Source organism: Ursus arctos, chromosome X (genome assembly GCF_023065955.2).
Source record: "Ursus arctos isolate Adak ecotype North America chromosome X, UrsArc2.0, whole genome shotgun sequence".
NCBI lineage: Eukaryota > Metazoa > Chordata > Mammalia > Carnivora > Ursidae > Ursus > Ursus arctos.
Window position 1 is genome coordinate 119396411 of NC_079873.1, and position 23746 is coordinate 119420156.

The window sequence follows — 23746 nt, forward strand, 5'->3', positions numbered from 1 at the left end:
TTTGTCGGTCTTTCGGCTGCAATTTCTTCTAATACATTTCCATCTGGAGAGGCGAAGCCAATGGGAAAATAATGAGCTTTTAAAAGAGCTTAACTTTCTACAAAGGTTTTTGAGGATATGTGTGTTGGCTCTAGCTGAGGGCAGCTAGAGTGTAACCATCGCTGGGAGACACTAGTCTGAAGCTGACTGCTTCTACTTTGCAGTTATGTGACCCTGGGAAAGTGCTTAAACTCTCCTGAGCATCAATTCCATCAGGTATAAAATGGGGATCACTGTCTCAAATTCAGAAGATTGTTGTAAACTGTAGATATCATAATCTTCTTGGAAATGCTTTGTAAACACCAAACCATACAGCTCATGAGTGCTATTAAGATGGGATGGTCTATCATTTATCTCCATCTACCCAGCACTTCTATACCCCGGCACCTAGCACAGAGCCTAGTATATAATAAATGATTGGTAGCTGAAATTAGACTGAATGAATAGTTTCAAATCTCCACACTTCTGATGATTTTAAAGCATTCGTTGACTGGTCCTTTGTATGGGGCTGGATGATCTCTTGGCCTCATGGCCTCATTCAACCTTTAGATGCAAGGATTGAGACTAGAGTAGCATGTGGGGTTAGGAAGAAATTGCCATAAAATAGATAACTTTTTCCAGGCATTGCCTTATGTTCTAAACAAAATAGAACAAAACAAACAAATAAGCAGATAGCAGTTGATGGAAATGAAGATTAACTTTCTCAAGTGGGCTTGGAATTACAAGAGCATCTGCTCACCATTGCCGGGCATGTCATTAGCCCAAGGGAAGACTCTAGCAAGCGTGTTCTACCTTGCAAGGGATCTGGGGCAGATGGTGGTGGCACAACCTAGAGCTCACTTCTGCCACAGATGACTGTGATATCGGACTAAGTGATCCCAAGGAGCTGGTGGAGCACAGTCTCTCTAGCAGTCTGAAAGTAGTAATAATTGGATTTTTCAAGGCTCATGAATTGGCATCATTTAGACTACATCTGTCATGGACCTTTGCTCTTTGGAAGGAAATGGAAGAAAGTACTAAGTTCATTTTAAATGTCTCAGGAAACTTGGTTATTTTTGTTTGTTTTTAAGCTGTCTTATTTCTTGAGAAACCTATCATTATGGTTGTTTTCCCTTCCCTCATATAACTGTGGAACTCTGATTATTTGGGATAATTTGTGTCTGGAGTGTTTCAGTTTGGAGAAAATGAGATGATATGACATCACTACTTTCTTTCTCAAACCAATGACACTAATTGGGCCTTATGCCAGGGGGTAGGGGCAGCAGATGTAATCTTGAATTTGTAGTCTCCGTAGAGTAGATAAGGTTTCCAAGCCATGTGGAAGCCAAACTTTACCAAGGAAGCTTAGCAGTCATCCTTCCAGATGTTCAGCTTGCAAATACCAGAGGCGTTATTTGTAATATCAAATGTATAGATAAGCGCGTGGATTGGTTTTTTTTTTTTCCATCCAGATACCCATTTTGGGGATACGTTCCATTTCCAGGTCTAGCAATCTGTCAGAGAGCTCCCTTTAAAGTTATCTTGAGAAAATCTACCAAAAATGATTAAATTCGTGATAACTTTTATTCTCAGCTAAGAACTTGCCTCTCCTCCGGGGCTGAACGGGCTTAAATTGTTATGTGAGTTTATATGGTGGTATATGGTTTGTTGTCAAATATTTATCTCTGTCTAAAAATGAAATGTCTTGAAATACATTTTCTTTTTAACTGAATAAATCAATGAGAGAAAGAGAAATAACTTCTCATTTAGCCAATTTTTAATCAATATTTTCATGAGAGGCTGAAATGTTAACCGAATCCTGGCTTTTGTCATTTGAAATACAATTTGTGTGTTTAAGAATTTATGTGCGCATCAGGGTTTGGACTTCATGTTCAGAAAGGAAAATTGATTTATAGGAGCAAACAGCCGCAGGAATAGAGGCAATGCCAGAAATGAATATGAGTCAATTATTTAAGGCAAATGGGACTTTAATCACCACAGCAATAGAGAAATCTCAAATTCAATTGCACCCTGGGTTTTCAAGCTTTAATTTGTGGGCATTTCTGTATCTCTTATCTTGCAGAGGCCTTTGAAATTGTTGTTCGCCACGCCAAGAACTACACCAACGCCATGTTCAAGAACAACTATCCGAGCCTGACCCCACAAGCTTTCGAGTTTGTGGGTGAATTTTTCACCGATGTGTCTCTCTACATCCTGGGTTCTGACATCAACGTGGATGACATGGTCAATGAATTGTTCGACAGCCTGTTTCCGGTCATCTATACCCAGCTCATGAACCCCGGCCTGCCTGAGTCAGCCTTAGACATCAATGAGTGCCTCCGAGGGGCAAGGCGTGACCTGAAAGTATTTGGGAATTTCCCCAAGCTTATCATGACCCAGGTTTCCAAGTCACTGCAAGTCACTAGGATCTTCCTCCAGGCCCTGAATCTCGGAATCGAGGTCATCAACACAACTGATCACCTAAAGTTCAGTAAAGACTGTGGCCGAATGCTTACCAGAATGTGGTACTGCTCTTACTGCCAGGGACTGATGATGGTCAAGCCTTGTGGTGGCTACTGCAACGTGGTTATGCAGGGCTGCATGGCGGGTGTGGTGGAGATTGACAAGTACTGGAGAGAATACATCCTGTCTCTGGAAGAACTGGTGAATGGCATGTACAGGATCTACGACATGGAGAACATCCTGCTTGGTCTGTTTTCAACGATCCACGATTCCATCCAATATGTCCAGAAGAATGGAGGAAAGCTGACCACCACTGTGAGTAGCAGTCTGCAGTTTTCTGAGGAATTGGGTCCTATTGGGGTGGGGCATCCTGGCCAGCATCGGGTGCTGATGGAGAGAAGTGAAGGGAAGATTAGGGGATAGGCAGAGATGATAGAGGGACTGAATGATCTCATGGAGCTAGGCAGCACATTAAGACCACAGACTATGGATGGGGCGCCTGGGTGGCTCAGTCAGTTAAGTGTCTGACTCTTGATTTCAGCTCAGGTTGTGATCTCATGGGTCGTGGGATCAAGTCCTACATTGGGCTCTGAGCTCAGCGGGGAGTCTGCTTGAGATTCTCTCCCTCTCCCTCTGCCCCTCCCCCTGCTTGTGCAAGTTCTCTCTCTCTCCACCCTCCTTTAAGATAAATAAACAAATCTTCGGAAAAAAAAAAAAAGACCACAGGCTACAGAGTCATAATGCCTGGCTTGAATTTTAGTTCCACCTACTTGCCTGCTGTGGGACCTTGGGTAAATCATCTTATCTTTATGAGCCTTATATGGCTGATTCATAAAATAAGGCTAAAAAGAATATCTTCTTCATAGGGATAACATATGTTAAAGCATTTAGCATGTGCGTGGTCCCTGGTAAGTCTTCAGTCAATATTAGCTATCATTCCCATTGTTGTAAGTCACTGTAATCCTCATGACAACCCTGTGAGGTGGGCGAAATTATCTCCATTTCATAAATGAGGGAACTGAAGCTCAGTGAAACTATAACTCACCCCAGGGCACCCAGCTCTAGTTAGTGGAAGAGCCATGATCCAGAAATGGATCAGGTTGCCCCTGAATTATGTTATCACCAATTTTTCTGATTCTGATTTCATGCTCATGCTCTTAATCGCATATATCACATTACCCTTTTGGGTGGTGACTTTAAACACAGGAGGCCCAGCCAGAACCCACTAACTCAACCTACGCAAGAACATAGGTGAGGCAAAGCATCCACATTTTCCAGCGGTTGTCTTTGCAGCCGTGGTTATGCCAGTCTACCCGTGATGGGCTTTGTGATGGGGCCAGGGCAGTTCTGTTAATGGGGCAGCAGTTGGCTTGGTTTCAGTCACACTGTACCTGCCGAGCTAGAGTGCGCACATTTAGAACCGCAGGGGGCACCCACTTTCCAGCGCAGAGCAGAGCACACGGCCAAGAGCTACCAGCAGATCCCACGAAGGGGGTCGTGACTGATCCCTGAACGCCGCCAGCTTTGTAGATGGAGGCGGCGAAATCGTCTACTACGCTACCGTTGTTGAACTCCAGCCGCATTCCAGGTGCTCTGTTGGCCAGTTCACATAATACTGTTTCACAGCAGCCCACAAGATAGGTCCGTATTGTCCCCATTTTACACAGGGGGAAATGAAGCTTAAAGAGCTTCAACACCTTGCGCAAGATCTCAAAGCTGGTAAGGGGAGGTGGGGGAACTGGGATTCAGACCCAGGCTGGGCTGGCTTGGTTGACACAGGCTCCTCGCTTCTACACAGTGCAGCTGCTGTGTACTCGGAGCCATTGCTTACCCGGAATGTGGAGGGCAGATTGGGCCATTTAGTCTGTCTTTAAACTCGGGAAATACAAAGCGATAGGCATAATTGGTTTCTTTGGTGAATTAAACTAGGAAGGAGGACGGAAATGGTGCAAGCTGCGGCATGGCTACTCACGGAGCTGCTCTAATTGCCCCATTCACAATGTTAGCTATTTAAAACACATTTACTGAGAAAATATTTTATAGTAAAATGAACAGAAATGTCCTATCTAACGATAGTGTTCTTCAGTGGCTAATTATTCCCTTGACTGCTTTATAATTTGAGGCCAGATTCTGGGGCCTTCTACGAAAGTAAATCTCACAGAACTAGAAAAATGAAAAGTCGATGTGTTCATAAGTTCACCCACCTGATAGTGATTGAGGGCCCACTATGTGTCAGACACAAAGCAAGGGTGCCAGGTGTGTGGAGATGTCTTTAATAAGAGGAAAAATGAGGAGACAATATTAAAGACAGGGTATGGGAATGTTTAAAGTTTGCCTCTGATTGGTCACTTCACGGCAACGTCATGAATCTTGAAAACATGTGTTCTCCTCTAGTGCTTGCAAACATAAAAAATAGGGTGGGGAGCCAGTAAGGGGTTAAGGGCACTGTTTTGATGGGGCTCTTGGCATGAAGGTTTATTTAGTAAACATTTATTAAGCATCTGCTTCATTCATGGCACTTTGCCAGGGGCTGGGTAGTCGTAGTTACCCAAGATGTAGTTCTTAAGTCTTTAAAAGGTCAGTCTAGTTGACAGACACATGTGTAGCTGAATAAATTTCACCGTAGTGGACATTTCACCATAATGTGAATGTTGGAAGGGCCATGAGAGATTAGCTAGTCCAATCCCATTGATCTACAGATGAAGAAATACAGTTCAGGGAGGCTTGCCCGAAGTTATATAATTAATGGAAGAGCCAGAAGGACTAGAATCCAAGGTCTTCTGCTGCTTTAGTCTAGCGATCCTCTTTCTACCATGCTGGTCTGTCTCCCATTAGACCCTCTAGATTTTCATTCTAAAACCTTCACTAGGATTTTGCAAAGACATCATGAACTTCAATTGGATAGCTATTTCAGGGTGTCAGACCTGCTGTATTTTAGGTGCATACGTGTGTGCGTGTGTGCGCATGCACACGCGTGCAGGGGGAGTACATTTCATGTCATTATCATTCAGGAAGAAAGGCCTTGGCTGTCAAGAGGTGCTCAGTGATGCAGTCCCTTTCTGTTTTGGCCATTAAGGGCCTGATTGCTCCCAGCTCCCAGCTGGTTATGAGAGCGTGACGTCTGCCTTCCCCAGGGAGTGCCTGCACTAGAACAGAAAGCATATGTAAACCCTGCCTTGTTACTGTTTTATGACCACCAACTCTAAGTAATATGTCCCAAATGGTGGGGGTGGGGGAGTCATTGGCCAGGTGTGAGCCAGCCCGTACTCTGTACAGGCCAGAAAGAGGCTGGGCCTTTTATGGGGGGTGAGGGGAAGTGAGGGTTGGGTAGACTGCAGAAGTCTATTCACGTTAACAGCCCCGCAGAATGCCCCAGAGCAAAAGCTGATTTAAAACTAAAGCGTTAATGAGGTTCTGCTGTGGCACCCTCACCTTCCTGTTGTGATAAAAAGTGAAATCCTGCCAGTCTGTCCTGCTTGAGGTTAAGTTGTGGTGAGAGACCTCTTTAGAAATATGCTCCGAGCTCTGATGAGACAGCCTTTTTAGGCAGTTGTAAGCCGGGCCATAAGTTCTGCCATGCGGGGACTTTGCTCCTGGCTTCGGTGGCTCCCGTCTACCCCAGATTATGAAGGACATTTTGGTCTTCTAAGTGAACGGGGCACTATTAAATTTTTGTAAGTAACGGCCTGGTAATGCTTTCATTTTCCCTAAGGTCATTTTCAATTCTTCCACCTTCCCAGAGGAGGCGAGCGAGTGAACGTCGGGGCTGTTCCTCGCTGGCAGCTCTCTGGAGTGATAAGCATCTGGTTCCCAAACTGGGCTCATCATCGCTGTCACCTGCGGAACTTGTTAAATAGACTCCTCGAGTCTACCCCTGGGGATTCTGGTACCACAGGTCTGTGGAGAAGCTGGAGAAGTAGTCATAGAATTTGTCATCTTAAGAGTGCCCCCAATTGATTCTGATACTCCTTTGGGAGCCAAGCTAGCCACCTTGTTTGGAGGATAAGGTAAGGCCCAGAGATTGGGAGTGAATGACAGTGAATGGCAAAGCTAGGATCTCTGGTTTCTCATCTCTAAAATGGGGTTGATACACGGAGCTGAATTGCAATGCTAGGTGCGAGGTACCTGGCAGCGTTCAAGGCACGTGGCAGGCGCCTACTTAAACCCGGTCCGGTACACGTTCCACTACATTTTTCTAAATGCCACACGGACAAGGAGTTCTTCTTAAACTTCGTTTTAAGTGCCAGGACATTTCATGTCATTTTTGTCCAAAGAAGTGAATAAAATATTGTGTGAAAGTATGTGTGTGTGTGTGAGACAGACAGACACAGAGACCGAGAGAGATTGAGAGAGAAGAGGGAGGGAAGAAAGGCAAGGAGACAGAAAATTTGCACTGAAATGTCCAAGGAGGTTTAAAGGGTGGGCCTGCAAATAGATCCGTCTTGACTCGTCATCTACATCTGTGAACTAGGTTAAATACCATGGCTCCAAGTGAGTGCTGAGCAGGTTTTTGCTAGTATTTGGGTGAGAGCATCAGTGTTAAATTCATCAGCACATTATTGAATTCCACATCTTATACCTTGAAGCGAATACAAATATGTACAGTCATCAGAACGTCTATTTTCAACATTGTTGTCGCACCACAACCACGTTGTCAAATGCCACAGTCTTCTTTTAAAAATGTAGTTGTTTTTATTTGGAAACCATTGTGATTGTCATGACCACAGAGCAGTGTACGGATTTGAGGCATAACCATTGTGCTTTTCCTATCCATTGATTAATTGATTAATAATCAGCAGTTTGGATGTTTATTGCTCTCCCAGAAAGTTTCCCAAAAGTCTCTGTGATTTCATTTCCTTTCCATACCCCCCGCAGTCGTTGCTCACATATCCTCACAAGGCTGTTTGCACTGTCAGTTTTTCATTTGTACTCATGTACTTTCTTTATTGATTCATCTCGGAATTTCTCGGCATTAGTGCCTCCTCTCCCACAAGTTCATTACCTTGGCTTGTTATATGCTTCACTGAAACGTTGGGCAAAATTGCAACCTTTCCTACCACCACTCCTTCTCCCGGTCTTTCCTCGCTGTGATATTTGTTTTAGCATAATCTGTTTGGTTTTTTTTAATATTTTTTTATTATGTTAGTCACCATAAGTACATCCCTGGTTTTTGATGTAAAGTTCGATGATTCTTCAGTTGCGTATAACACCCAGTGCACCATGCAATACGTGCCCTCCTTACTACCCATCACCAGTCTATCCCATTCCCCCACCCCCCCTCCCCTCCGAAGCCCTCAGTTTATTTCTCTGAAATAGGACTCATTTCAGGAAACATTAATAAGCACCGAAATGCGGAGCCACCACGATAGACACCAGGAGCCGCAAGGAGTGGTGGAAAGAGGACCATGACTCTGTTGCTCTGCTCAGGGGTCACTTGGCTAGCAGGTAGCAAAGCTAACACCTAAAGCCAGACCTGTCGGACTCCAGAGCTCATGCTTTTAACCGTCACTCTGTGGCTCTCTCAAATACTTCACCTCTGTCTTCACCAGAATCTCGATTCCCTGGACCGAGGCTAACTCGGTTTTTACCATCTTATTTAATATCCTGTCTTACTCTCCACTGTTTTTCCAGCTGCACAATCAGGTTTTGAATTCATTCTCCGTCCTTGGAGACTCTTGCTATAGTTTTTCCCAATGAAGGACCAAAAGGCATGAGATTTTTAGTCTTCGTAACACTGAAAGGCACAGAGAAGTTTCTAGGGGAAGAAGGACTGTTTGTGTAGCTGATGAAAGAGCCAGTCACACAGCGAAACGACTTTGCCCAGAATCTATGTGAGGAATAGCTTATCTTCCCGTGGCAATGTCTGGAATCTGCCCATTAGACCAACAGATGGTTTTTAATGCATTTGCCTTTGATTCTGCCCCTTCACGCCACATCTGGGTCTCCGTTATGGAGTTTTCCTCAGCAGGAGCGTTGTGTACTAAGAACCTAACCTACTCCGGTATCCAAGTACATCCATTTCCTTTGCTAGAATTTCTGTGGCGAAGTCAGTATTTATGTGTGCTAGGAAGCTCTGGGGAAGATTCTCTGTTGATCGTCAACAATAATTCACTCTATCAAATTCTTATATTTTGCTGTCTGTGTGAGTGACTGTAACTCATCAGAATTTCCAAGATGAGCCCTCCCTTCATCTCCGTTTTGAAGGCTGAGGTCGTTTCTCAGGTGTCAAGATGTCAGTGTTTCTCTCCTCGTGCTATCACTTTGGACTTTCATTTTTTAGTCTCAGATAGAGATACCTTGTCTGAATTCATACAAGCTATTTTCAGTACAAAGTGGTTTCAAAGTGATACAAATAAGTAAACGACTCACTACCTAATTAGTGTCTGCAGGTCAGCGTCTAGAACTGTGGTAAGCAACTTTATTTGCATGAGGTCCATTTCTGGAAAGACAAAAAATGTTTATAGGCTGCCATTCTTTCTTCGCTCACAATAAAAATAGCTTTAGTGGTTCCCATGGGGGGAAATATATAGTTTTTAAACATAGATTACCTACTTACTGAAGAGAAGCTTGCAAAGGAAAAAATCGGCACCACTTTCAGGCACTAAATGGTAATTTCGGGGCACATTTCAAACAGTGGTGACACAGGGGAAGCTTTTGTACATGCTTCATCCTCAAATTATATATATTATGGCTCATATTAGGAAATTAGGTGGGCCCTTCATGAATCTAGAATTACTCACCTTTACCTCGGCAAGAGGTGGCAGCATGATTACCAGTTGTTCTCTATGTTCTGAATCTTTAGAAAGATAGTTTTCCTTTCTGTGGTCTGTGGGCTGATGTAGCAAGACCACGTCCTCAGGAACTGTGAAAGATCAGAGATTTATACCCTAATTGCAAGCTAACATGTTTGTTGGCCACACGGTTTCATGGATGCTGGTTAAAGACACGAGACTCCCTGGCTCAGAGATGAGGGACAGTTTATTTCTCACAGCGGTAGTGGTAGCCAGAGTATCAGCATCTGTGCCAGACCCCCAAGCCCCGATTCCCGTGGGCTAAGGCAAAGAGTTCGAGATGACTCCCGCACACACAGTGAGCCGCATTATAGGAGCAGAGCCTTGAGCTTCGGGAACTCAGATCTTTGATAACAGGTGGTGAGCTTGCCTGCTCTTTTCTCTGAAGGGAGGCACAGTCTCTGTCTTCCGAGGCTGTCCACTATTCAAGGGCACTGGAAAAAGATCCTAGGGGAAAAGCGCCCATGTGCATACAACAGGCAGAAACCCAAGAGGCTAGCAACACAGGATCCCCCAAACTTGGGTGCTGCGAGAACCTCTCAAGTTCACGGTGCTTTGGAAGGATCCAGCAAGGCAATTAAAAGTTGTGGAAGATGCCGAGCTCAGCCCTGACTCGTTGCCAAAAGGCAGCACTGTGTGCTCCCTGTTGGAGGGGAGCAGAAAGCACATCCACAGACAAAACAGGGGCAGTTTTCCCAGCTCTTCAGAGAATAGTTTAAAAAGAAAGTATGCAAGGGGCTCCTGACTATTGCCTCGCTGTTAGAAGCTCTGCTGCTTGAGCTCTTCAGCTCCCACTCCCCTGCTCTCTCTCCGTTGCTCTCCATGCTGTCATTTCTTTTCTTCCTGGTTCAGGCTCTGGGGTTGGGAGTTTTCTATCGCTAAACGGCTCGGCCGAGTGATGTTTTCACTCTCACTGCACTTCTAAGGTGGTCATCACACGCTAGGACTTACGTGGAGAACTGATTGGTCCTCAGAGTCCATTAGAAAAGGTTGGAATATTCAGGAATATTCGCCCAAGTGGGCAAAAGTCCACAAAGATCACCCCATGACCTGATCTTCCGAGAATCCTTGTGCTCCCGGCATTGGCCATGAAGAGAGTCCAAAATGCCTTTTCGGTGTTGAGGGGCCAGGGAATGGGAGGATCGTGAGAGCAGCCTCGTACCTGGGGAGGGCAGACAAATGCCCGGATGCTTGCTCTCTCCATGGTGACGCTGGAGCACCCCAGAAAACATGGAGCCCTGTACACGGCGTGGTTCGCCTCTCCCCACCTGGAATAAGGTTACTCTTGGCAACTGTAGTGCGACATCATTCACGCACAAGAGCACCACTGGTAACCTTGGCTCCCTCGCCCCCCGCCCCTCACACCTGTGCGTTCTGCTACCTTGCTCAGGTCTCGGGAGACAACTGCTTTCTACCTGGACTGTTTCGGCACAGGCAGTCTCCCTGCCCCCACCCGGAAAATTGAAAACATATTTTGAAGACCACAGAAGCATGTTTACATAAAGTTACCCTGCAGTACAGAACTTTCCTCCAATGGGGTGGTTATAATTTTGCTGTAATCAAGTGCTTCACAAAAAGGGCGGAGACGAGGGACTTTCGGGGCACATTTCTTCTAGCAGCTGGCACAATTTTCTGAGTGCTGATACTGGGCACGGACTGGGGCTCACAGTTTACCACTCCTTTCCTTGTGGGAGGGAATGCTAATAGGGTAAGACAAATTACCTCTGTTTTGGTGAAAGTACAGACTTCTTAATGTCCTTTTAAGACATCCCTTTGGGGACTGGGGTTCAGAATTCATCAGACTTCTCCAAAGAGATGCTGGAATGGGCATGAAGGATCTTATTGGGGTGATGGAATGTTCTAAAACTGGTTTGTGGCGACGGTGGCACAACTTAAGTCAATTTAATAAAAATCATTAAATCGTACACTTGACATGGGAGAACTGCACGAATCCAAAAACACGCCTCAATACCATTGTAAAAAAAAAGATTTCATGAAATAAAAAACTGTGGAATTAATATATAAAGCATTTCAAATACAGCAACATATAAGCACACTATAAAACAGCTAGTAAAACAATACTTGTATAAATATTAACCATATCATTCAAATAAATTACTATATAAAGTAAAACAGAAACAAATAAAAGCAAACACTGGAAGCTAGAAGACCAAAAAAAATGTCCCTTTGGGAAGTACATAACCCAGCAAGGGTGCTTTCATATTTCATACGGGGGTGGGGGATGCGGGAAGGTTGATGCTGCCTTCTAATTACCCAATTCAAATCCTTTCGGAAGAATATTCAGAAAGCGAATTAATTTTTCCTTTTTTCATTCCACTCCGAATGCCTGAAACAGATAAAGTAGGAAACGGAGTCATTATATTTGGGCGCTGTCTATTATCATTTACTGACTGAGAATCTATCTAAGCCTTGCTGCTTTTTGCAGATAATTAATTTTGTTCCTAAATGTAGGAAAGAGTGATTGTAATCAGTATGTTTGTACTTTCAGCCACAAATAGAGCCCATCAAAGATATGCAGTACAAATAAACCTCATCAAATATGCAGCCCAAGCACTGCTTGAAGTTAATGTGCTGTCTTTTTTTTAAGAAAAAAAATGTATGTTTGATTTTTGAAAGTCATTCTTGGTATTCTTATGTAGTTAATAGATGAACTCCTCTTTTTCTAACTCAAGCCCACACTCGGAATTATTTTTATCCTGAAATCTCATAAACTCAAGCTCAAGGGGACTCTTTGCTTTGGCATGGAAATCAACTTGTCAACATACACATATTTCTGAGATCTGGGTGTGGGTTTCTCTTATGCTTCTAGAAAATTATAATAATCAGATCGAAGTTTGAGGTTCAGGTTCAGGATGAAACCCAAGAGCATGGTTATTTGTGAAGGACTCCCTCTAAGCTCTTTAGAAACACATTTTGTGCTTTTTTTTCTGGCCGCCCAGCACCCCTCCCCCTACCCCACCAGCCTCTGTTCTAAGCCTGTCCCTTGTCCCTCTCCTTCACAGTTGTACCTTGCTCCGCGTCTTGTTGGTTGAGGCCCTGTAGCTGAAAATGGTGTTTAATCATGGTCCCGTCGTCCTGGGAAGCCCATTTCTGCTTCTGCTGATTCTCTAATGTGTTCCCTCTCCTGAGAAGCAAACTCACTTCACTTAGGGAAATTATATATCATCAGAAAACACTTCAAAAAGCTTATCAAGGGCGGAGATCTTAGTCCCTGTGGTGCAGGTGGAGGTGGAAATATGTAAGTGTACGTGGGACCTTTTCATGCTTCTGCAGTTGCCTGCTGTGTGGCTACGGTGGAAATAACATCAGCCTCGGAATGAGAAGAGCGAAGCAGTGTCTCCACCTTGTGCTGCTGCAGAAGTGGCCTGGCAGAAGTGAGTTAAACTGCGTGGTGCCGAAGATCGTGACGATGAGTGTGATCACGGAGCACTTGCCGCGCGCCGCACACAGGTCTAAGCTTTTTACATGAACTGACACATTTAATACGAACGACGATCCCGATTAGGAAAGAATTCTCAGTTAGGGCCATTTTCCAGGTAAAAGAACGGAGGCAGGGAGACTTGAAAGTAGGCGCCAGCCGCAAGGCTGCTTCAGGGGCTCTCTCCGTTGCGGGGGCTCCCGAGGCCCATCTCTTGCCCAGGACCAGACCCGGTCTCAGACTGTGTAGAAGCCTGGTTCCCTCTGCTGGTGGGCGCTGGCTGACTCCGTGGAGGAGAGGGGGAGGGAGAGCCAGGAAGTTGCTAAGGGGCTCGCATCCCTGCCTGCTCGCTCAGTTCTAATTCTTCCTGTTTCCTCCATGTGGCCTTGAGAATAGCATGGAAACTTCCAATGGGCTTAGCCTTTCTTCTCTGCTCTTCCTCATACTTGTGTTAATCCTAATTAGATTTTTCTAAATCTGCTTGGAGCTCAGACTTCCCCCAGGATCAAGGGCTAGTCCATTTTTTACCTTTTCTTCAAAAAAAAAAAATCCATTCTTGATGAGCTTAGGTTGAAAATATACTTTAAAAAAATATATGGTGCCTCCATTTCCCCCCTTTCAGATCGGAAATCCAAAGAATAGTGAAAAATACCAAGCGCTGTGGGTTTCTTATTCTGCATTAAAAACCTGCAATGATCTCTTTCCAAACATGGAAGGAGTTCTGTGATAACTGTGGTTCTGACTTACTCCACTGTCCCATTCGCCTTAAATTCTTCATGTAGAGTGAATGGGCTTCTTCACTGTAGCAACTTTCTAGAGGATTTTTCTTTTACAATTATGAACACTTTAAATCACCTTTGAACAGTCTCTTCCCAAGTTTCCTAGACATAAAGTACTCTAAACAAAAGAAAACACTCAATTAGTGTCCTTACTCCAATTAAAAATAAAGCAATAATTGTGATAAATTGGCAAATCAAAGTTGACAGAAAGAAGGTATAGAAGACCTGTTACATCTCCTTCCTGTATGAAAAGGATGTTAACAAGTTCCAGGTCACAGAGGGTAGAAGACGACACACTGGCGGAAACACTTCTCTCACACATCTGTGTTTATCAAGGTTTAAAGTCTGTTTCCTCCCCAACCATTTCTTCGGAATCTGTAATCCATTGATTGAAACAAAATTAATGCATAACTCAAACTGCTCTGCTGTGAAAAGCCCCATTCAGAATTGTCTCGCTGTGGTTATCATTGACCAAAGAGTCTTCGAGACACCAGGAATAATAAATTACAAGGAACATCCATTTTCAACAGCACCATGAGATTTTTAAGAGCTAAGCTCTGGAGAGGGAAAGCTGAGTCAATACCCCACACGGGAATGGGTCAACTTGGTGTTGCAAGGAGCAGAGTAAGAAAAGGTCGTGTAGTAGGAAGAACGCCGGCTTGGGGGGTTAAGATGTAAATCTCTGCTCAGCCTTTCCTTATCTTAGTGACCCTGGGCATAGTACATCATCTCCATGAATCTTCGCTGCTTTATCTATAGAATGGGGATACAAATGCCAAACTCTGGGGGGGGCGCCTGGATGGCACGGTGGGTTAAGCCCCCGACTGCTGATTTGGGCTCAGGTCACCATCTCGGGGTTGTGAGGTCGAGCCCCACGTTGCGCTCCGCGCTCCGCGCAGAATCTGCTTGAAACTCTCTCCCTCCCTCTCCGTCCCCCCATCGCCACTCTCGCTCTCGCTCTCTCTCTAAATAAATAAAATCTTTTTTAAAAAGCCAACCTCTGAGAACCACTGTGAAAACTGGCGATAGCGCCCGGTGCACAGTAGCGCCATCAAGTCTGACCTGTAACGTGATCTGTCTTCTAAGCGGCAAGACCAAGCGGCCTTTTCTTTCCAGGTCTTCCTCGCACTGGGCGGCTCATCTCTGCGGTGCTCTCCTTAGCAGCCCCCGCACTGATAAATATTTACCGAGCCCCTGGGGCAAAAACCCTATGCCTGCAGCGGGCAGCGCAATGATCAGCAAGCCGTGCCAAGAAACTAAACCAGCTGGATTGCAGCAGAATTTCCGGATTCTTTGCCTAATGTTAGGGTGCCTGTTTCGGATGAGGCCGTTCATCCAGGTACTCCACATTCGTCCTGACGACTCGAACCTTCTACTAGTCTTTGCACTCACAGCTCGGTGTGGCCTTAAGCAGGTTTGTTTGGCCTGTGGGACTATAGGCCTGTGCTTCCGCTGGCCCAACTCTGCCACTGGAAACCGTGTTCCCCCCAGATGTTCAGTGACTTGATTCCCAGCCAGGCAGGACAAGTTGAACATACAAGTTTCCTAGCTGCTCTCACTGGGCTTCAGAGAAGACTCCTGCTTAAAGGGCAGGGTGATGTATCTAGATTCCTGATGGGGATTTTGAGCATTTATCTTCTTTTGCTCCGGTTTAGTGCTGAAATCCCAGGGAGGGGAGGGAGGACGCCAGCTGTGTTGTCGGCTCCTTTATTTTCGAGTGTGTATGATGCAGTATAATGCCAAATTGCTTTTACTGGGTACCACTGTTAAATGATGATTAAATTTAAGTTGATATAAAAATGAGCCGATATCTAGTACATACCCTTGGGATAATTTAATGATATCCCCTTGCTTGAGATAACATCCTTTTATTAAATCCCTAAATTTCCTTGTCTGTTCTTATCCATCTTGCCCACTCAGAGTCTCTTCCCCCTGTAGAATGATAGGCAGCCACCTTTCTGATCCCTGGAATTGGGTTATCACTCTATTTCTTTTGATGGGGGGAAAGAGGAGGAAGCAAAGGGAGCTTGGGAAAGTAAAAGGAAGATGGGCAGTGAGCCACACCATTTGGAAATGTTTTTTTTTTTTCCTACGTGTCCTCTGCAGTTTTTTGCTTAATATAATCACTGCCCCAGTCAAGCTAGCACAATACAAATAAGTCACAAATTCCAGATTATAAAAAATACAGAAAAATACAGGGGCGCCTGGCTGGCTCAGTTGTAGAGCACACGACTGTTGGCCTCAGGGTTGTGAGTTCAAGCCCCATGTTGGGTGTAGAGATGGCTTAAGGAAATAAACGAAGTACAGAAAGATACAATATATCTCAACTGTGATTTACTTGCCGTTCTCTTAAACCAAGCGTCCGTTTTAGTGTGTGAGGCTACCATTCTCCTCCCCTCATCCCCTAGTAAACGATTTCTCAATGGAGTAGGTGTTTGGTTCTTCTCTGAAATCAAGCTAAAGGGGAATGGAGTTCCTCCTCGGGATAACGAGCCATCGAGTAGAGAGAGCATGAATCTCCACCCACAAAATCAGAAGTATAAGAAGTACATTCATTGTTATTTTCTTGCTTTCTCTTTTTAGATGATAGACTTTTTTTAGAGCACTTTCAGGCTCAGAGCAAAACTGAGCAGAAAGTACTGAGTTCCCATGGACCTCCTGCCCCCACATCCTCCCCAGGCTCCCCTAGTCTCAGCATCCAGCACCAGAGGGATACATTTGTTAAAGTCAGTGAGCCTACATTGACACATCATTATCACCCAAAGTCCGTGGTTTACGTTAGGGATCACTCTCGGTATTGTAAATTCTATCAGTTTGACCAATATATAGTGAGGCATTATAATATCATTCAGAGGAGTTTCACTGCCCTAAAAATCCTGTGTTCTGCCTATTCATCCCTCCCTCCCCTCTAACCTCTAGCAACTGCTGATCTTTTCACCATCTTTATGGGTTTGCCTTTTCCAGGATGTCATATGGTTGGAATCCTACAGAACGCAGCCTTTTTAGATTGGCTTCTCTCACTAAGTACTATGCATTTCAAGGTTCCTCCATGCCTCTTCATGGTTTCGTAGCTCAATTTTTTCTAATGCTGAATAATATTCCATTGTCTGAAGCATCTTTTATTTTTTAACCAATTTAATTTCAACTCCAAATCTTTGTTTCCATTGGGTTAGTGGTAAATTCCACCTCATTACCTTTTTCTAAAAACAGGCTTTGTTGAGATAGAATTCACATGGAATACATTCACCAATTGACCCACTTAAAGTGTACAGTTCAACGGTTTTTAGTATATTCATGGAGTTGTGTATCCATCACCAAAATCAATATTAGAACAGTTCGAGCATTCTGAAAGAAACTCTATACCAGTTAGCTGTCACTTCCCATTCCCCATTCCCCTGGCGACTGCTAATTTACTGTCTCTCTCAATGGATTTGCCTATTCTAAACATTTCATATAAATGAAATCCTACAATATATGGCTTCTTGTGTCTGGTCTCTTTCACTTAACATAACGTTTTCAGGGGTCATCCAGGCTGTAGCATGTATGAGTACTTCATTCCTTTTTGTGGCTGAATAATATTCCATCGTATGGATAGACCACATTTAGTTTATCCATTATCAGTTGATGGACATTTGAGTTGTTTCTGTTTCTTGATTATTATTCATAGTGCTACTATAATCATTCATGCACAACTCTTCGTGTGGATATATGTTTTCATTTCTCTTGGAAATATACCTAGGAATGGAATTGTGGGTCACACGGTAACTCTAGGTTTAACCTTTTGAGGAATTGCCCAACTGTTTTCCAAAGCAGCTGAACCATTTTACTTTCCCACCAGCAGTATGTGAGGGTTCCAATTTCTACACATCCTCACCAGCAATCGCTATTATCTGTCTTTTTTTATTATTATTATAGCCATCCCAGTAGGTTTGAAGTGGTATCTCATTGCCGTTTCAAGTTGTGTTTCTCTAATGACAAATGACGTTGGGTTATTTTCATGTGCGTATTGGCTAGTGATGTGTATCTTCTTTGGTGAAAGGTCTATTGAGATCCTTTCCTAAATTTTTTTTAAAGATTTTATTTATTTATTTGACAGAGACAGCCAGCGAGAGAGGGAACACAAGCAGGGGGAGTGGGAGAGGAAGAAGCAGGCTCCCAGCAGAGGAGCCTGATGTGGGGCTCAATCCCAGAATGCTGGGATCACGCCCTGAGCTGAAGGCAGACGCTTAATGACTGTGCCACCCAGGCACCCCCTTTCCTAAATATTTAATCAGGTTATTTCTCATTTCATTGTTGAACTTATATATATTAAATACTAGACTTTTATCAGATATGTGACTTGCAAATATTTTCTTTCATATGGTGGGGTGACTTTTCACTTTCCTAATAATGTTAAGACATTAATGTTTATGATTTGGTGAAGTCCAATTTATCTATTTTTGTGTATATGACATATCTAAGAAACCATTGTCTAATTCAAACTCGTGAAGATTTATACCTGTGGTTTCTTCTATGAATTTTTATAGATTTAGCTCTTACACATAGGTCTATAACCAATTTTGAGCTAATTTTATACACTTAATGTGAGGTGGGGTACAACTTTATTCTTTTGCTTGTGAATACCCAGTTGTCCCAGCTCCATTTGTTGAAAACGGTAGTGTTCTTTCCTCCATTGAATGGTCTTGGCACCTTTGTCGAAGTGAATGGACTGTAAAAGTATGGGTTTATTTCTGGACTCTGAATTCTATTCTATCGATCTACATGTTTATCATTATGCCAGTACCATGCTGTTTTGATTACTCTTGCTTTGTAGTAAATTACAAAACTGTGAAGTGTGAGTCTTCCTACTTTGTCGTCTTCCAGATTGTTTTGGCTATTTGGAGTCCCTTGCGATTCCATTTCAATTTCACTAGCAGCTTGTCAATTTCTACAAAGAACTCAGCCGGGATTTTGATAAGGTTTGCATTAAATCTGTAGATTGTTTGGGGGAATATTGCCATCTTAACAACATTAAGTCTTCTGATCTATGAACATGGAATGTCTTTACATTTATTTAGGTCTTTTTAAATTTTTTTTCATTATTGTTTTGTAGTTTTCAGTATACAAGTTTTACACTTCTTTTGTTAATTAAATTTATTCCTAGTATCATAGTTTTGTTATTGTAAATGGAATTATTTTCTTTTTTTTAAAGGTTTTATTTATTTATTTGAGAGAGCGAGAGAGCACAAGCGGGGGCGGGGGGGAGGGAGAGAGGGAGAAGCAGGCTCCTCGCCTCAGAGCTCAATCCCAGGACCCAGAGATCAGGACTCGAGCCGAAGGCAGACGCTTAACCAGCTGAGCCATCCAAGTGCCCCTGGAATTGTTTTCTTAATTTAATTTTTGCATAGTTCATTACTTGAGTATAGAAATACAACTGGTTTTTGTATATTGATGTTGTACCTGGTAGCACCCTGAACTCATTTAATTATTTTAATAGTTTTCTTTTGTTTACTCCTTGATGTTTTCTGTATACAAGATCATGTCATCTGTAAATGCAGATGGTTTTATTTCTTTCTTTCCCATCTGGATGCCTATTATTTCTTTTCATTTCCTTTCCCCTCCCTCCCTCCTTCTCTTTCATTCATTCATTCATTCATTCATTCCTTTTTCTTCCTCTTGCTGTCCTTCTTTCTTGCCTCATTACTCTGGCTTGAAACTCCAGTACAATGTTGAACAGAAATGGCAAGAATGGGTATCTCCATCCTTTTCCTAATAGTACATGAAAAGTCTTCTGTCTTACCCCATTAAATATAGTGTTAGCTGTGGGTTCTCCATAAATGCCCTTTATTAAGCTGAGGAAGTTCACTTGTATTCCTGGTTTGTTGAATATTTTTATTATCAAAGTATGCTGGATTTTATGAAATTCCTCTTCTGCATCTAGTTTATTTCTCCTTCCTATTTTGTATGTGTTCTTTATTCTATTAATATAATAATTATACTGATTACCAGATGCTAAACTACTCTTATATTCCGGGGATAAAGCTCGCTTGGTCATGGTGTCTGATCCTTTTTATATGTTGCTGGATTTAGTTTGCTAGTATTTTGTTGAGGATTTTTGTGTTGATCTCCATAAGAGATACAGGTCTGTAGTTTTCTTGTAGTCTCTGTTTGGTTTTAGTATCAGGGTTAATGCTAGCCTCATAGAATGAGTTGAGATGTGTCCCTTACTCTTATTTATTTGGAAGAGTTAGATAAGGATTGGCATTAATTCTTCTTTAAGTGTTCAGTAGAATTTGCCAGTAAGGCCATCTGGTCCTGGGTTTTTCTTTGTGGAAAGATTTAAATTGCTAATTCAATCTCTTTATTTGTTTTAAGTTCATTCACATTTTCTATTTCTTTTTGAGTCAGTTAAGGTAGTTTTGTCATTTTAGGAATTTGTCCATTTCATCTATGTTATATAATTTGTTGGCATTTACTTTTTTTAGTGTTCCCTTAAAACTCTTTTGATTTATATAAGGCTGGTAGTAATATCCCTTATTTCATTCCTAATTATAGTAATTTGAGTCTTCTTTTTTCTTTTTTGATTCAGTCAGTCTAACTAAAAGTTTATCAATCTTGTAGATTTTTTCATGGAAAGAAAATTCTTTCTCTATTCTTGATTCCACTAATTTCTGTTGTAATGTGCTATTTCCTTCCTTCTTCTTGGTTTATTTTTAATGTGCTCTTCTTTTTCCAGTGTTATAAGGTGACAGTTTAGGCTGTTGATTTGAGATCTTTCTCTTTTTTCTCCCAAAATAGTCGTGCACAGCTATAAATTTCCCTCTATGTGTTGCTTTAGTTGCATCCCATATGGGCTGGTATATTTTCATTTTCCTTAATATCAAAGTATTTGATCATATTCCTCGTGATTTCTTATTTGACCCTTTCATACTTAGGGTCTTAGAGACTACATACTTGCCAGTGTATTGTTTAATTTCCTCATATGTGGTTACTTAGGAGTATGTGGTTTAATTTCCATATATACGTAGATTTCCCTAATTTCTTTCTGTTATTGGTTTCTTATTTCATTCCATAGTGGTTGGAAAACACACTTGGTATGATTTCAGTCCTTATTCACTTATTGAGACTTGTTTTATGGCCTAGCATATAATCTATCCTGGAGAATGTTCCACATGCAGTTGAGAAGAATGTGTATTTTGCTGACATAGGATGCAGTATTCTATAGATGCCTGTTAGGTCTTTTTGGTTTATAGTGTTGTTCAAGTCTTCTGTTTCCTTGTTGGTGTTCTGTCTAGTTTTTTTTTTATCCACTATTTAAAGTGGGATACTGAAATCTCCAACTATTATTGCTGAATTGTTTATTTCTCCCTCCAGTTTTGTCAGTTTTTGCTTCATGTATTTTGGGGCTCTATGGTTAGATGCATATGTTTATAAATGTTATATCTTTCTGATGGTTTGACCCTTTTATCAGTATAAAATGGTCCTCTTTATCTCATACTATTTTTTTTTTAAAGATTTTATTTATTCGACAGTGATAGAGACAGCCAGCGAGAGAGGGAACACAAGCAGGGGGAGTGGGAGAGGAAGAAGCAGGCTCATAGCGGAAGAGCCTGATGTGGGGCTCGATCCCATAAGGCCGGGATCACGCCCTGAGCCGAAGGCAGACGCTTAACCGCTGTGCCCCCCAGGTGCCCCTATCTCATACTATTTTTGATCTAAAGTTTTTTTTCCCTGATATTAGTATAGCCACTTCAGCTTTCTTATGCTTACTATTTGCATGGTATATCTTTTTCAGTTATTTTACTTTCAATCTATTTGTATCTTTGAATCGAAACTATGTCTCCTGTAGATAGCATATAGTTGCATATATTGTTTTATCCAAGTTGGCAATTTCTCTTTTGACTGAAGTATCTAATCCATTCATATTTAATTACAGATGGTGTCTGACTTAGGAAAGTTTGACTTACGATTTTTCAACTTTATGATGGTGCGACAGTGATATGCAGTCAGTAGAAACCTTACTTCAAATTGTCAATTTTGCTCTTTTCCTGGCCTAGCAATGTGTGATACTCTCTTACGATGCTGGGCCGCGGCAGTGAGTTCCCAGTCAGCCACACGATCATGAGGGCAAATAACCGAAACACTGACAACCGTTCTGTCCCCATACAAGCATTCTGTTTTTCACTTTAAGTGCTGTATTCAATAAATTACATGAGATATTCAACACTTGATTGTAAAATAGGCTTTGTGCTAGATGATTTTGCCCAACTGTAGGCTCACGTAAGCGTTCTGAGCACATTGAAGGTAAGCTAGGCTAAGCTATGATGGTGCATAGGTTTGGTGTGTTCAGTGCATTTTCAACTTAATATTATTTTCAACTTTTGATAGGTTTATCAGGATGTAACCCTGTCACAAGTAGAGGAAGACATATACTGATACGGTTAAATTTACACCTGCCATTTTATGCTTTGCTCTCTATAGATGTCATATCTTTTTGTGCCTCTATTTCTCCTTTGCTGCTTTCTTTTCCCTTAAGTGATTATTTTCTACTGTATCATTTGAATTCCTTTAAAGATTTTTTTTCACTATTTTTTGGTTATTTTCTCAGTAGTTGTTCTAGGGGTTACAGGACACAGCATGACTTAGAATCTACTTCAGGTTTTTACTAATTTAATTTCAGCAAGGTACAGATATAATGGTCATTTGGTTTTCCTCAAATGCCCTGTCCACTCATGGCCAAATAACTGTCTACTTATTTTGTCAGAGTTTGAAGATGACCTGTTATGTTGGAATAGGCCCCAGGGTAGTTCTTTACTCTCAGTTCTGCCAACTGATTCTGACTCTCATTTTGCAGCCATCCACTTTTCTTTTGCTCAGTCTTCATGGAATTCTAATTTGCCTCTCTCCCTACAATTCAACATACTTTATGCTTTCTTTTGGCCACATTATATCTCACTGTGACATCTAGGTTAGTACTGTTCAATAGAAATGTGATTCAAGCCATATACGTAATTTTACATTTTTAAAAGCCACATTTAGTGGTGCCTGGGTGGCCCAGTTGTTAAGGGTCCAAACTCTTGGTTTTGGCTCCGATTCTGATCTCAGGGTCATGAGATCGAGCCCCTCGTCGGGCTCTGCACTCAGCCGGGAGTCTGCTAGTCTGCTTGAAGATTCTCTCCCTCTGCCCTTCCCTGCACTCCTTCTCTCTCTAAAATGAATAAATAAATCTTTTTTAAAAACCCACATTTAAAAAGTAGGAAGAAATAGGGGCGCCTGGGTGGCTCAGTCATTAAGCGTCTGCCTTCAGCTCAGGGCGTGATCCCAGCGTTCTGGGATCGAGTCCCACATCAGGCTCCTCTGCTGGGAGCCTGCTTCTTCCTCTCCCACTCCCCCTGCTTGTGTTCCCTCTCTCACTGGCTGTCTCTTGCTCTGTTAAATAAATAAATAAATATTTTTTTTAAAAAGTAGGAAGAAATAGATCAAATTAATATTTTTATTTCATATGATCTGTTCAAAAATTAGCATTTTGGCATGTGATGAACATTTTTTAAATTGTTAGTGGGATATTTTATATTCTTTTTTCATCACAGCTTGGGCTAGTCACATTTCATGTGCTCAGCGGCCACATGATATAGATTGGACCCTGCAGTTCCGGCCTCCCCTTTGGGAAGGAATTCATAGGGCAGTGCTGTAAAGTGTATCTGAATTTCCTTGCAGTACTAACAATGCCAGTCCCTTCCCAGGAAAGCCACTTTCTACCAATACAACTAACTGCCCTTCTCTCTGCTCTGCTGAGAAGTGCCCACAAGCAAAAGGGAGTAAGTCAAAGCAAAGTGCGTGTGGTCTACTACGTAACTGCCCATCCAGAGCTCATTTTCAGGCAATCACAAATTAGTTTGTGGGAACTAGTTAATATTTCAGTTAATGGTAGTAGTTTTTTATATCTGTAGAGAATACAGGGTAGAAATTTAAAAGCTCTTTCAGATTTGCCATGGGAACTCTTGATACCAATAACCCAGCGTGGATCACCTCCAAAGGACTGAACCAGAGGCCCAAGGAAGGGGAAAGCTACAGAGACTGGAAAAACTGGAGCCCTCCACAGACCTCTCCCTCCTGAGCAATGTATTTTTTTCTTTTTCTCGCTAGAGATTAGGAGGTGGTGAGATGAGTGGAGCCATCTGTATGTCTGCCCCAATCTCTCCCTGTATCATTTTGTCTGATTAGACTCATCATAAGGATGATTAAAGGTTTCTTGTTACTTGAAAATTGCTTATTCT

At 42.4% G+C, this 23746-nt stretch overlaps 1 protein-coding gene across 3 annotated transcripts in view; it reads left to right on the top strand.

Moving 5' to 3' along the window:
* GPC3 (glypican 3) overlaps window positions 1-23746 on the top strand; it is a 406719-nt gene that overhangs the window by 215452 nt on the left and 167521 nt on the right. For all 3 annotated transcript variants that reach the window (XM_026520618.4, XM_026520616.4, XM_057315054.1), the window contains exon 3: window positions 2102-2796. In XM_026520618.4, coding sequence (XP_026376403.1) covers window positions 2102-2796 — 695 coding nt within the window. The remainder of the gene's footprint in view (window positions 1-2101; window positions 2797-23746) is intronic.